Source organism: Babylonia areolata, chromosome 20 (genome assembly GCF_041734735.1).
Source record: "Babylonia areolata isolate BAREFJ2019XMU chromosome 20, ASM4173473v1, whole genome shotgun sequence".
Lineage (NCBI taxonomy): Eukaryota > Metazoa > Mollusca > Gastropoda > Neogastropoda > Buccinidae > Babylonia > Babylonia areolata.
The window spans coordinates 38,828,731-38,843,857 of NC_134895.1; the positions used below are offsets into that span (position 1 = coordinate 38,828,731).

General features: G+C 41.8%; 1 protein-coding gene across 1 annotated transcript in view; it reads left to right on the top strand.

The window, feature by feature from the left end:
* The first annotated feature begins 2,801 nt into the window (after positions 1-2,801).
* LOC143294604 (uncharacterized) overlaps positions 2,802-15,127 on the top strand; it is a 35,842-nt gene continuing 23,516 nt past the window's right edge. The window contains exon 1 of the mRNA XM_076605980.1: positions 2,802-2,893. Within this exon, the coding sequence (XP_076462095.1) occupies positions 2,806-2,893 (88 nt within the window). The 5' untranslated portion in view covers positions 2,802-2,805. The remainder of the gene's footprint in view (positions 2,894-15,127) is intronic.

The window sequence follows — 15,127 nt, forward strand, 5'->3', positions numbered from 1 at the left end:
ACTGTCAATTGTTTTTTTTTTCTATGATTGTGTAATTCATATTCTGCACTTTTTTGTTGTTGATCGAAAATTTACATATTTTCATGACTTTTTCACCAATTATCTACATGGGGTTTTTTTTGTTGTTGTTTTTTCTATAAGACAAATGCTTGTCTTGTCTTGTCATGTCTTGTCTTGTCTTGTCTTGTCTTGTCTAGACCTTCAGATAGAGGCCACGCGCGCGCGTGCCCAAAGCCTTGCAAATGAAGTCAGCCGAGTTGAGCAACTGACGCTAGGTTCATTGTGCCTGGATGGCTTCGTTTGCATGCTGTGAAGAACTCGCGGGGAAAAGAGAGAACAGCTAGCTGATTGTCTCGTTCCTTGGGCGAAGGGCGGTGTCTTGGACAATGTTTTTTGGGGTTTGTGTGTGTGTGTGTGTGTGTGTCTGTGTGTCTGTGTGTCTGTGTGTGTGTGTGTGTCTACTACTACTACTACTACTACTACTGCTACTGCTATAGCTAATACTGCTACTGGTGCTGCTGCTGCTGATGATGATGATGATGATGATGATGGTGATGATGCTGTTGTTGCTGCTGCTGCTACTACCACTACTGTTGCTGCTCATCCTCCTGCTGCTACTACTACTGCTACTACTACTGCCGCTGCTGCTGCTGCTGCTACTACTACTACTACTACTACTACTGCTGCTGCTGCTGCTGCTGCTGCTACTACTACTACTGATACTGCTGCTGCTACTACTACTACTACTACTACTACTACTACTACTACTACTACTGCCGCTGCTGCTGCTGCTGTTGCTGCTGCTACTACTACTACTGCTGATACTGCTGCTGCTGCTACTACTACTACTACTACTACTACTACTGCCGCTGCTGCTGCTGCTGCTGCTACTACTACTACTACTACTGCTGCTGCTGCTGCTGCTGCTGCTGCTGCTACTACTACTACTGATACTGCTGCTGCTACTACTACTACTACTACTGATACTACTACTACTACTACTGCTGCTACTACTACTACTACTACTACTACTACGCGTGTTGGGTTAAGCTGCAGTCAGGCATCTGCTTAGCAGATGTGGTGTAGCGCATACGGATTTGTCCGAACGCAGTGACGCCCCTTGAGAAACTGAATCTGAAACTGAAACTACCACTGCAACTACCACCGCTACTACGACGACGACGACGATGACGATGAAAAAGGAGAACAACAGCAACAACAAGCAGACGAAGAAGAAGAAGGAGAATGGTAATGTTGAAGTTGACAGAAATGAAGACAATAACAAAAAACAATACTGATATTCCAAATAACAATATCACAATAACAATAATAACAACAGCAATGATAGTTATGATAAACATCATCACCTTCATCATCAACATCAACATTCATCATCATCATCATCATCATCATTATCACCATGATGATGATGAGAAGGAGGAGGAGGGGGAGAAGGAGAAGAAGAATGAAACTAAGAAGAGCAACGACAACAACAACAATCATCATCATTATTAAGAAGAAGAAGAAGAAAAAGAGAAATTTTAGTTGCAGCAGCAGCAGTAGTAGTAGTAGTAGTGGTGGTGGTGGTGGTGGTGGTCGTCGTCGTCGTCGTCATCATCATCGTCGTAGCAGAGAGTTTCGAATATCACACAAAGAAACCCGTTGTGACAAAACTTGGTATAAAACAATACATCATTAGTTTTCAAAACTTATTAATGTACTGACTGTTTGATTTAAAGTTTCTCAAAAATAAGTTACAGAAGGCGAGAGATACGTGTCGACGACACGGATTTCTGTGGTTTTCCGGATAATTACGGAGAAAAAATTAGAGGTGGCACGGAGGACGGATTTCCGGATCAGAACAGCGTGATGGAGTTAGAATCGATTGATGTTAATAAATAGCAAACAAAAATGTGCTACCGACTCAGTAGCACACAGGTAAATAAAGGGTACATCGGAATAAACCCAGATATTTCCTCAAAAAAGGAAGCGCCGGGCTTGTCCTAAAACTGATCACTTGACATGTGCACATAGCAGCAATGACAGATGAAAAATGTGCAAACACAAATTACCTGTTGGTGTTAGTTTAATGGAAAGGGCACACACACACACACACACACACACACACACACACACACACACACACACACACACACACACACACACACACACACACACACACACACAGCCAAAGTGTCAGACAGATAGACACAGAGACAGACTGACTGACTGGCTGACAAACAGACAGACAGACTGACAGCGACAGAGAAGGATGATTGATTATTCACTACGCTAAGAAAACAAAAAACAATTTCTTTCAAACATAAATTTTACCAGAAACAATGAGATGTACAAAAAAATAAGAAGAAGAATAAAAAATAAAATAAATCTATTAAAAAAAAAATAATAGTAACAATGATAATGATAATAATAATAACAACAACAACAACAACAACAATAACAATAATAATAATACATTTGTTCGATTTTTTCTTTTTTCTTTCTTTTTTTTTTTTTTTTTTTTTTTTTTTTTTTTTGAAAACATCTGAATGATACATCGCCCCTCCTGAACTCACACCCCAGCCAAACAAAAAGCAGAAGTCTCCCTCAGGTGTATGCTCAGTCCCCCGCAATGCACCCCAGTCTGAAGGTTTGCAGGGAGCATCCACTTCAAAGGCTTCCTTCACAAGTACCTCTAAAAAAAAATAAATTAATAAGCAGTCAGGCTTTGTTTAGGGGGGTTTCTGTTTGGGGTGGGGTTTTTTTCAATTTTTTTTTTTTTTTTTTTTTTTGTTCCAGAGCAGAATGATCGTGTTGAGTATGTCTTTTAGAGCGGTGCCTTCCTCGGTGGTCTTCTACACTGTTGCCGTATTCTTTTTGCTGACCAGTTTCGGTAAGTGAGATGAGTGGTTGTTAATCAAAGTGATGTGAATCGATTCAGGACGGTTTTATTGTTTGTTTGCTTGTTTGTTTGTTTGTTTGTTTTAATTAACATGGTTTGAAGCTGGAAACAAAACAGATAAATAAATAAATAGATTTGTTATAAAGAAAAAAGATTCTTACGTATACTTTCTTATTGTTCCTTTTTTTCCACCTTTTTTTTCATTTTCTGTTCTTTCTTTTTTTTTCTCAATTTTTCATACTTCTCTCCCCCTGTTTCATGTTTATGTTTTGTTTTGTTGTTTGTTAGATAAAGAAAGAAAGAAATGGTTAAATGAATAAATAATTGATAAATAAATAAAATACTGAAGGTTGTACAAAGCATGTAACAAAATACCGAGTTTGTCATGCAGGTCCCGGATAGTTTGTTTTTGTTTTGTTTTCTTTCTTTCTTTCTTTGTTGTTGTTGTTTGCTTGTTGTTGTTTGTTTATTTGCTGTTTGTTTTGTTTGTTTGTTTGTCTTTTTTTGGGTGAGGGGGTGCGGGGTTGTGGTGCAGGAGGAAATGAAGTTGGTCGTTATCTTGATTTTTTTTTCTTCTTCTGCTGATTCGTTTATTTTGTGTTAATTTGTTTGCCTTTTTATGTCTGTCTGTATAATCTATCACAAAATTTCACATGCAGGAAGCCAGTTTTACATGTTGTGACCCGTAGGGCAAACTTGGTCCTTGCTGGATGATGCAGCGGGTGTGACGGGCTGTACCCACATCATTAACGGGTATACACTTTACCCGGGGTCGTCGCATGTGGGGTGGAATGGGATAGAATGTTTTGTTTAATGTCCCGTCACACACACCGGTGATTGTGCACATTTTGTTAAAGTACTGATGTTCCCATTTGATCCCGTTATCGACCGGCGCAATAGTCGAGTGGTTATATTTTCCGAAAAATGCCACTTTGGTGAATGTAGATAGTGTAAGACCTTCTTGACGGGCGCAATAGCCGAGTGGTTAAAGCGTTGGGCTTTCAATCTGAGGTTCCGGGGTTCGAATCTCGGTAACGGCACCTGGTGGGTGGGTCGGTGAAGGGTGGAGATTTTTCCGATCTCCCAGGTCAGCATATATGCAGAGCTGCTTGTGCCTGGTCTTCCTTCGTGGGTATACGCAAGCAGAAGATCAAAATACGCACGTTAAAGATCCTGTAATCTATGTTAGCGTTCGGTGGGTTATGAAAACAAGAACATACCCAGCACGCATACCCCCGAAAACGGAGTATGGCTGCCTACACGGCGGGGGGGGGGGGGACGGTCGTGCACGTAAAAGCCCACTCGTGTACATACGAGTGAACGTGGGAGTTGTAGTCCACGAACGAAGAAGAAGATTCCGTTATCGTTTTAAAGGCAGAAGAGGAGGGGAGGGGTGAATGTTGAGTTGGGGGGGAAACCGAGCAGAAGGGGGGTGGAGTATACTATATCAGGGATTTGTCCACGTCCCCAATACTTTTCAGGAAAAAAAAAGTGTCTGTAATATCCTCATCTACTTTTCCGGTAAATGGTTGTCTCATACGTTGGCCAGTGCACGTTGATATGCGTGTTGGTGGAAGAGGTATGGGTAACCACAAAATGACTTCCATGTCCGTTTAGAATGTCAACATTAGGAGTTTATCTTCATCGCTTGTATGGTTTGCGGTGTATATAAACGCGAATTGTACAGCACGTTTGTACACGCACGCACCAAACCAATCACATACTCCGAACTCGAAGTCCGACAAGAAATCAGTCCAACACCACCATCTTTGATGAACAGACTATAAATGAATAATAATAATTTAAAAAATCCAGCAAGAATTTTTTTCATTTTAGAGATCAGTTTCAGTTTCAGTTTTCAGTTTCCCTTTCGGGAGGAGGCGCCACTGCGTTCAGACAATTCCATATACGCTACACCACACCCGCTAGACAGCAGCATGACACAACGGGTTTCAGCGGCCTTGAGTGCATGCATGTGTATTTGTGCATCTATCATAGTTGATTTCTTCTACGACGGCACTCCTATTGCTAAGGGTTCTTTTTCCAGTCTGCACACGGGATAACGGGTTATCGCTTCAATCGAATGTCCACGCGATCAGTTTGAATTTTCAAGTCAAATTTGATAGAATGACCTGACGGGCGCAATAGCCGAATGGTTAAAGCGTTGGACTTTCAAACTGGGGGTCCCGGGTTCGAATCACGGTGAAGGCGCCTGGTGGGTAAAGGGTGGAGATTTTTCCGATCTCCCAGGGCAACATATGTGCAGACCTGCTAGTGCCTGAACCCTCTTCGTGTGTATACGCAAGCAGAAGATCAAATACGCACAATAAAGATCCTGTAGTCCATGTCAGCGTTTGTTGGGTTATGGAAACAAGAACATACCCAGCATGCACACCCCCGAAAGCGGAGTATGGCTGCCTACATGGCGGGGTAAAAATGGTCATACACGTAAAAGCCCACTCGAGTACATACGAGTGAACGTGGTAGTTGCAGCCCACGAACGCAGAAGAAGAAGAAGAATCGAATGTCCACGCGATCAGTTTGAATTTTCAAGTCAAATTTGATAGAATGGCCAAGAGCAGGATTCGAACCAGCACTCTTACGGACACTGTCAGTTACTGGCAGATGAGTGTCTTACCCATTCGGCCACCTTCCCTCTACAGATCGGACAGACCTAACATCAGTTAAATTGAATATTGTGCTTCCTGAATAAAAGAGATAGATAAGCAGAAAAGAAAAAAAAAGTTGGTTATTGCGTTTGTAAAAAAAAAAAGAAAAAAAAAAGAAAGAATGCCTACATTTACAGGATTCTTCACCTCTGGTGGATGTTTATGGGACATTGCTCACCAGGGTAAAGCGTGACATCATATTCGGGGGCAAACGTTTATTGTGCACTGTGGTTTTACTGCCGAAAGGAAGTCCTGTTTAAAATACAAATTGTGTGTGTGTGTGTGCGCGTGTGTGTGTTGTCTTCAGTTTAACGTCTTTCCACTTGAAGTGATATTAGACGGAAAAAAAAACAACAAAAAACCGTGGGGGTAGGAGCTGTGAGAGGGGGGGGGGGGTAAAAGTGTGTGAATGTGTGTGGAGGGTGAATAGGGTGAGACAACGCTAGGAAAAATGGAAATGTTATAAACGCCCACATCAAACAACTATAACATCTATAACAAATGTCCTATAGGACTATGCAGCAAACCTTATTTGTTATTTGTTATTGCGTGTGTGTGTGTGTGTGTGTGTCTGTCTGTCTGTCTGTCTGTGTGAGGTGAGGTTATACCAAAGAGGGAGCGGTCGCGTGCGTGAGAGAGAGAGAGAGAGAGAGAGAGAGAGAGAGAGAGAGAACTCAGAATTCAAAAGGTTTTTAGGAGTAAGATTTTAGGCATAGTTTATTCTTCCAATCTGTCCTTAGGAGAGAGAGAGAGTGAGAGGGGAGGGGGGAAGAAAGAGAACAAGAACAAAACTTTAATCTCCAGGCCTCCGGCCCCTAGAAAGAGGTCAAAAGTACACAATATGGTGATCACTCAACCACAACAAAATGTAAAATACGTACTAACTTAACCTGTAGAACAAAAGTGCTTCTCGTGCATTGTAAATTAATTCTAACTTTCATCGTTGTTGTCACAGAATTCCTGTCGTATCTTCAGGGCATTAAATATATAAAAGCATAGTTTACGAATACTGTAAACAGAACCATTCTTCATCAAGTGAACATACGATTGACCTTCAGAGTTCAGATGTTTTTGCCGCAGGTCATTGTAAAGGACACAATTGTTTATAAAATGGTTTTCATCTTCGATTACATTACAACGTTTACATGCGTAATTTGAATTACATTTGAATGTTCTTCTAAAAAATGATCCATTTATTGGGAGCAAACCAAGCGGGGAAGAAAGAGGGAGACACAGAGAGGACGAGATTAGACAAGACGACAAAACAAGACACGTTCTTCATTTTCTGTGCACTGATAAAGAAGCACTGGTGTGATTTTGTTTCAATTCACTCCGGATTGTGTGTGGACGGTCGGGAGGAGGGGGTGGGTGGGCGTGGGGGTGGGGAAGTGTGAACAATTCGGTCCGGTGAGGTACTGGAACCAGTGAACTCTTGCTTGCTAGGCGATCCCCTTAACCACTGGGCCCACGCTACAGCAAGGGAAACAACCTGTCGTGAAACAATAGTCAGATTCGTGTAAAAAGTCAAAACATTCGTATCATCTTCTAAGCGCTCTGATAGAAAGCAAAAAGGGAGGAAGGGGGTAGGAGGGCAAGGGAGGGGTGAGGGGGGTGGGGGTTCGAAAACGAAAGAAAAGTACTGAAAACACAAGTTCCAATTTTCTTTTTTAAGTCTCCTCTTCCTCCCCTTCCTCCTCCTTTTCCTCCTCCTCCTCCTCCTCCCCTCTTCCTTCTTCTTCTTCGTCGTTGTCGTCGTCGTCGTTGTCGTCGTAGTTGTTTGTTTTTTTTTGGTGTTTTTTTTTTTTTTTTGGTATTTGTTGTTGTTGTTTTGTTTTGTTTTTTGTTTTTTTTGGGGGGGTTGTTTGTTGGTTGGTTGTTTTTTGTTGTTTTTTTTGGGGGGTCTATTTTTGGAAGGGGAGGGGGGGGGTTGTTTGTTTGTTGTTTTCGTTTTAACTCCAGTTTGCCTGGGACAACCCTTTGTTGCCATGGGTTCGTTTTCGTGCGCCAAGTGCATGCCGCACACAGGACCTCGGTTTATCGCCTCATCCTAAGGGCTAGGGCTCAGACCACCACTCAAAATCCAGCTGAGAAAAAACACTGAAAATCTCTTCTTATCTTTTGCTTCTTTATTCTGGAAAGCAAATGTACTTCGTGAGGGTGTTTTTATTGTTGTTGGTGGTGGTGGCTTTTATTGTTACTTTAGAGGAAGTATTCTTTTAACACCTTACAGTGTGCGTATTTGTATTTGCATGTATTTCTCCTTTTTTTTATCACAACAGATTTCTCTGTGTGAAATTCGGGCTGCTCTCCCCAGGGAGAGCGCGTCGCAATACTACAGCGCCACCTTTTTTTTTCCTGTGTTCAGTTTTATTTCTCTTTCCTATCAAAGTGGATGTTTCTACAGAATTTTGCCAGGAACAACCCATTTGTTGCCGTGGGTTCTTTTACGTATGCTAAGTGTATGCTGCACACGGGACCTCGGTTTATTATCTCATCCGAATGACTAGCGTCCAGACCACCACTCAAAGTCTATTGGAGGGGGAGAAAATATCGGCGGCTGAGCCGTAATTCGAACCAGCGCGCTCAGATTCTCTCGCTTCCTAGGCGGACGCGTTACCTCTAGGTCATCACTCCACAACAATTGGGGCCAGTCACACGATGCATCAGGAAGAGATTTGTAATCGTGACAAGTTAAAGAGAAGCATGTCACAATAAAGCAGGATTAAAGACATGAAGAGGACATAGCACAGCTCCTGAATGCGTTGGTGTGAACGCATAATCACACACAAAGCGCGCATGTATACATGCACACACACACACACACACACACACACACACACACACACACACACACACACACACAAAGAACGCATGCACACAGTCACAAAGTCACACACACACAGCCAAACACTAAAGAACAGAAGTAAGCCTGTAATTATTTTTCAATGATCGGACGAACTAACAAACAAAAAGAAAAGCAAAAAAGCGAATGAACAAACAAACCATAGCTTCACGTGGTATCTGAAAACACGCACATAGCCATTCATTTCAGCACACAACAGTCACAAATGCACGAAGAGTCATTTACTATATCACCAATAAAGGAATTGCGATATAAATGGTTCCTACACCAGGGGCCATATTCAAGAGACCATCATGCCTGCGTGTAAATGTGTACCTGTGAGTAATCTGCCTGAGGCAAGGCAAACTGCACGAGGGCAAGCAGTATCCGGTAGTCAGGAACACAAGAGCCTACCCGAGGGTCTACAAACCCGAAGGCAAATTTACTCTTACTACCTGCCAAGGGTGACTGCCCACGAGGCAGAGGTAAATTAGCAGATCCTCTTGCAGTATTGTTTTTGTTGAGGGAATACACGCATGCTTTGTGGAAAGAACGTGTTCTGCCAACTCTCTCAACAATACTCTGAAATTGTAGTGAGGTGGAAACAGTATGTGCAGATGAGAATCACCAGGATGTTTTTTTATTCCCAGAAGATAGGTTATCTGCCTGAGTGCACCACGCGTGTCTGGGACACGAACTTAACCTTCAAGGTAAACTGTGCCCGTAGGCTCCTACAATGTCAATGGTAACTTGCCTTAAGGCAAAATGAATATGGCCCCTGCAATGACAGCTGATACTATAGATTGCTGGGAATCATATGAAACACATTGAATGTTGCTGTATCTTGTGCTCAGCTCTACACTTTCAACCACCCCACCCCTTTTCATATATTGGATAGAAAGGGTTGGATAGTTGAATGATAGTGTACTAAAACAGTGCCGGAGTAAATATATTTAGCATCTTTTTGAATATCTTATATTCCTAGTGTTTATTCGGATTTTCATAGATGATAATTTCCATATTTTGTGGCTTGAAATAAAATGTTTCAGTGATTTAAAGTTTAAAAAAGAATTTACAAAGTATGTGTTTGAAAAAAAAAGAGTCGTATTCAAATGTAAAGACTTCGACTTGAGAAAATGTATGTGTTATATGTCTTATGACTGTTGGTCTTATGCTTACATAAAAAAGAGAAAGGTTTCATATATTTCGGGGGTTAGTGAAGGGAGGGATGAATGAACGAACAAAAAAAAAAAAAACTTACAAAAAATCTCTCATGTTATGTAAATACTTGTATGATAGTCTTGCCCAATCATGACCATCAGAACAGCAGAGGAGGCAACCGCTGTCCAAACTATCTGGGCTAGAATTCAATCCTTGTGGAGAGTGTCTTGCCCAAGTTACATCCCCACCCTCTAGGCCAAAAAGGGCTTTCGGACGGCAGACGTTAGGGGGTGGTTCCCCAAAGGCCAACTAACCCCATCCAACCCCCCCTCGCCCCCCTCCTCGCCCCCAGCCCCCCACCCCCCATCCCCAAGGCTGCATCACTAAGAGCCAGTGCAATGTTGCCTCCTAGTTTGTGAGTCATAGTCCTTCACAAAAGACTAATCTGTAAATGACTCCCCGTTGTTGCAAAGGAGAAACTATTGATCATACAGCTCTCACTTTGCTGCTGACCCATCTGTCAGCTTACGTCAGTCTGTGACATGATCTGAGCTTTGGGCACAGTGAAGACTTGAACTGCAGACAAAATGCACAGCTTTGCATGTGAGCGAAAGCAAAGCCAGCGAGGAAGGGAGGGGGGATGGGGGGGGGGCGACGACACCAGAATGCAGGGCACAATCGGGTCTGTCCAATTTATCGCGGCAGCTCTAATCGTGTGCACGTCATACCCGTCACACACGGTCATAAAGTGGCGCAACCATGACAGGCCGAGTGGTTCGCCTTCTGCCTACGTGCGGTAATGTCTCTCTTTTCTCTGTCTGTCTGTCTGTCTGTCTGTCTGTCTGTCTCTCTCTCTCTCTCTCTCTCTCTCTCTCTCTCTCTCTCTCTCTCTCTCTCTCTCTCGTTATTGTTGACACAAGGGCAGATTGGAAGACTAGGCGATGCCTAAAATCTTTCTTCTTGTGTAATGAAGTTTTTTTTAATCTCTCTCTCTCTCTCTCTCTGTCTCTCTCTCTCTCTCTCTCTCTCTCTCTCTCTCTCTCTCTCTCTCTCTCTCTCTCTCTCTCTCTCTCTCTCTCTCTGTCGACTCTCTACTCTTTATGTCTATGTCCCTGTCTCTGTCTCTCTCTGCCTGTGTGTCTATGTGTGTGTGTGTGTGTGTCTGTCTTTCTCTCTCTGTTTATCTGTCTGTCTCTCTCTCTGTCTCTCTCTCCCCCTCTCTTCTTCTGTGTGTGTGTGTGTGTGTGTGTGTGTGTGTGTGTCAACACGTTTCGTTTCTCTCTCTCTCTCTCTCTCTCTCTCTCTCTCTCTCTCTCTCTCTCTCTCTCTGTCGACTCTCTACTCTTTATGTCTATGTCCCTGTCTCTGTCTCTCTCTGTCTCTGTGTCTATGTGTGTGTGTGTCTGTCTTTCTCACTCTCTCTGTTTATCTGTCTGTCTCTCTCTGTCTCTCTCTCTCCCCCTCTCTCCTTCTGTGTGTGTGTGTGTGTGTGTGTCAACAAGTTTCGTTTCTCTCTCTCTCTCTCTCTCTCTCTCTCTCTCTCTCTCTCTCTCTCTCTGTCAAAGGGTAGGGCTAAAGGTTTATTGTTATAATGAATACGAGAGAATAAGGCGTTTGTGTGTCTTTCTGTCTGTCTGTCTGTCTGTCTGTCTGTCTGTCTGTCTGTCCGTTTCTGTTTGTGTTTTCTTTCCTTTTTTTCATTTCTGTCTTTTAAGAATATTTTTGAATTGCTTCTGTGTGTATGCGTATGTCAGAGAGAAAGTGACAGGGGATGGAGAGAGAGAGAGAGAGAGAGAGAGAGAGAGAGAGCAGACAGACATACATGGAGCAAGTGAGAGAGACAGACAGAGGGAGAGAGACAAAGACAGAGACAGAGACAGAGACTGACAGTAACGATCTAGCATTAATCACACAGATATTCGTTTGGATATTGTACTGCAGCTTTTTGATTCGCTTGTTTTACCTATATTATCATATGGATCCGATATTTGGTTCCCATGGGCTGAAACAAAAACTACCAATTCATTCAATACAGGAATGACAGATTTCTTTAGAAATTGTATTTCTTCGAAACATTCACATGAACAAATGCATATAAAATTTTGCAAACTGCTTCTAGGGGTACATTCTAAAACAATGAATCTGCCAACTCTAGCCGAACTGGGCAGATTTCCAATTGGAATTCATATTGCATGCAGAGTTCTTGACCACTGGACTCATATTCTGGATGCACATAATGATAGCCATATCAAAAAGGTCTATATGTCGATGATGAACCAACCAGACACAATTGAAAATCCCTGGATACAATTTGTAAAGAATATTCTTCACAATGTAGGATTAGGTCATGTTTGGAATAATCAGTCGACATTTAGTAACAGCAGACTTAAATTTACATTACGCCAACAACTAAGAAATAGATATGTACAATTCTGGAAACAGATAAAAACTGAATACAGCAGATTAGACTTCTACAACAAAATTAAAAGAAACGATTATCAAATTGAGAATTATCTAACTGACAAAATCGATCCTGCTCACAAACAAGCTCTTTGTCAACTCAGAATAAGCGCACATTATTTAAACATCGAACGAGGAAGATATGCAAACATTCCCAGAGAAGAGAGGTTATGTGCTATATGTGAAGTTGTTGAAGATGAATTGCATTTCTCAGCTACGTGTATCTTATTTCATAATTTGCGAAGCCATCTAATCACAACTATACAGCAGTATGATCATCAATCAAATGTGATCTCTAGAAAAATACAAAACAATATACTAAAACCAAGTGATTTATTCACCTGCGATGACTGTCAAAAAACACTTTCCAACAATGTATTTCAGTGCATGCGTATTAGATGACCGTTTATTTCTTTGTTCCCTTTGTTCTTTGTTGTGTCTATTAATCCTTCGGGATTTTATGACAATAAATGAAGTCAAGTCAAGTCAAGTCAAGTCAAGTCAAGTCACTCCTCAACCTCCTAACCAGATGAAAATGAACCACTCAAGGTGGGGTTTGTTTGTTTGTTTGCTTGTTTTTTAATGGCCCTGAAAGCGAGTGACAAGAAGAAAAAAAGGAGAGAGAGAGAGAGAGAGAGAGAGAACAAATTCTGAATAAACGTTTCCCGTGGAACACCTGAACCTCATAAATCGAAGCGTCGGACCAACGCCTTTCCTCTCAGAGGACAGAAGTGATAAGGTGTAAGAATGACATGAACATCAAGGGAACACGTGTGTGTGTGTGTGTGTGTGTGTGTGTTAGTGTATAATTATGTATGTGCTTGTGTGTGCGTGTGTGTGTTGGGGGTATGTGGTGTGTTTGTGTGTGTGTGTGTGTGTGTGTGTGTGTTGGGAGTATGCGGGGTGTGTGTGTGTGTGTGTTGGGAATGTGTGTGTGCATGCGTGCGCGCGCGTGTATGTGTGTGTGTGTGTGTGTGTGTTTGTGTGTATATGTGTGTGTGTGTGCGCACGCGCGCACGCGCGCTCGCGCGTGTGTGTGTGCATGTGTACATGTGTGTGTGATATGATACCTGACCTGTGGAAGTATGAGCGTGTTTCTGGGCACACACATTCATGTTGTTATCTCTGGAGATAAATAAATTTGATACAAGCGCACGCATATTATTCTCTTCTTTTCTTCTTCTCCGTCTTCTTCTTCTTCTGCTTTTTTTTTTTTTTTTTTTTTTTTTTACCTTGACTGACCCCGTGGCACCAAACGCATCTCCTCACGTCCTGTCCATAAACCAGTCTTCCTTATTTCCACCTTTTCCTCTGAAGTGTCATCACTGAAGTCCCCTCTCCCACCCCCTCCCTACACCCCCCCACGCCCCTCCCCCCCCCGCCCCCCCCCCCCCACACACACACACACTCATCCTGCCCCTCCACCCCCTTAACCCCCAACCCTCCCAAGTGACTCAACGAACTCAAAAACAGCAAATTAATATATATTTTTTAATTTTCCTTTGTACATGGAAGTCCTTGTATCTACGATCCTGGCTTGGTATTGTGCAGCCATCATCGTGTAGTCTCTCGTAAAAACTATTGGGCGTGCGGTTTCTGTCTTCGTTTTTGTGGCGTTTGACTCACTTGTGTAAACAAAGTGAGTCTATGTTTTAACCTGGTGTTCGGTTGTCTGTGTGTGTGTCTGTGTGTCCATGGTAAACTTTAACATTGACATTTTCTCTGCAAATACTTTGTCAGTTGACACCAAATTAGGCATAAAAATAGGAAAAATTCAGTTCTTTCCAGTCATCTTGTTTAAAACAATATTGCACCTCTGGGATGGGCACAATTTTTTTTTTAAATGAAGCCTAATTATATGCAAGCTGCATTTACTGTTATATTTATATTTTTTGTATTCTCTAAACTTGGCACTTTGATCTGATATTCGACACAACAACAAAAGCAGTCATTATTATCATTTTTTGTTCAAACAGGAACTCTTTTGCTAAGCATGGAAATTTTATTTATTTTGCAAACCTTTTTGGTGCAGATAGTAAAAAAGGGAAATTACTCTGTAATTAATGCTAGGGGACTTAATTTGCTTTAAACTGATCTTTCTCATCTTAAACATTACATTTTGAAATTATACTCAATACATAAAAAGCTTGTGTGTTTTACTCTCAGTGTACAGGGCTTTCACTATGTTCATTCGCCCAAGTGGTCTTTTTTCGGAAAATACTAAAATCAATACGACGAGTGGACTTTACAGATCTGTTGGCTGAGCCCTGAAGGTCATGGGCAAAAATCAGTTGCGTACACATATTTATACACATTCAAAGCGCGTGCTCATATTCTTCGCGAACGCGAACGACGCCATTTTGTTTCAAGTTGTTGACCTGCCCGTTCAATCCTATATTCAATGGACAATACACGATAACATGTGATGGAAAGTTGGAGAAGGAGACCGTTAAATATTTATTCAGAGAAAGATTTGTGAACGCCTCATCACTTACTGGATTATGCCCCAAACTGCCATAAAAATATCCACAGAATCAGTCGGAATTCACAGTTTAAAATTGTAAACCATGCGAGTTAATACCCTTGAACTGATCACGATGAAACGAAAAAAAAATCCAGTCTTGACTTTTCTCAAAATGAAGTCCTTTTCACTTCTTACGACGTTTAGAAGTACTTGTACTTGGCTCTACATGTTATTAGTTTAACAAAATACTAAATTTTCATATCAACTTTAAAGCTATAAAACTAGAATGAACATAAAAGAGAAATTGAATCGACCGTGTCGTACTACATTCCCGGCGGGTGTAACTAAACTTGTACATCTATCTAGATCTAGTGAAAACGGCTAAATGTTGCAGTGTGATTGTGGCGATAGCCACTAAAAAGATTTTTTTATTGCCCTTAAAGATTTTTTGAATGCCCAAGATACACCAGAATAATATGATTTAAACAGCGTTCTCACTGCGAATACCGCAATTGATTTATCGCCCTTTAAAAAATTATGTTCAAATGTTAAATTTTAGAACGTCAGTTAAGGAGCCACGATAGTGTAATGGATAAGGCAGTTTCTTCTCACCCGAACACGCGGGGTTC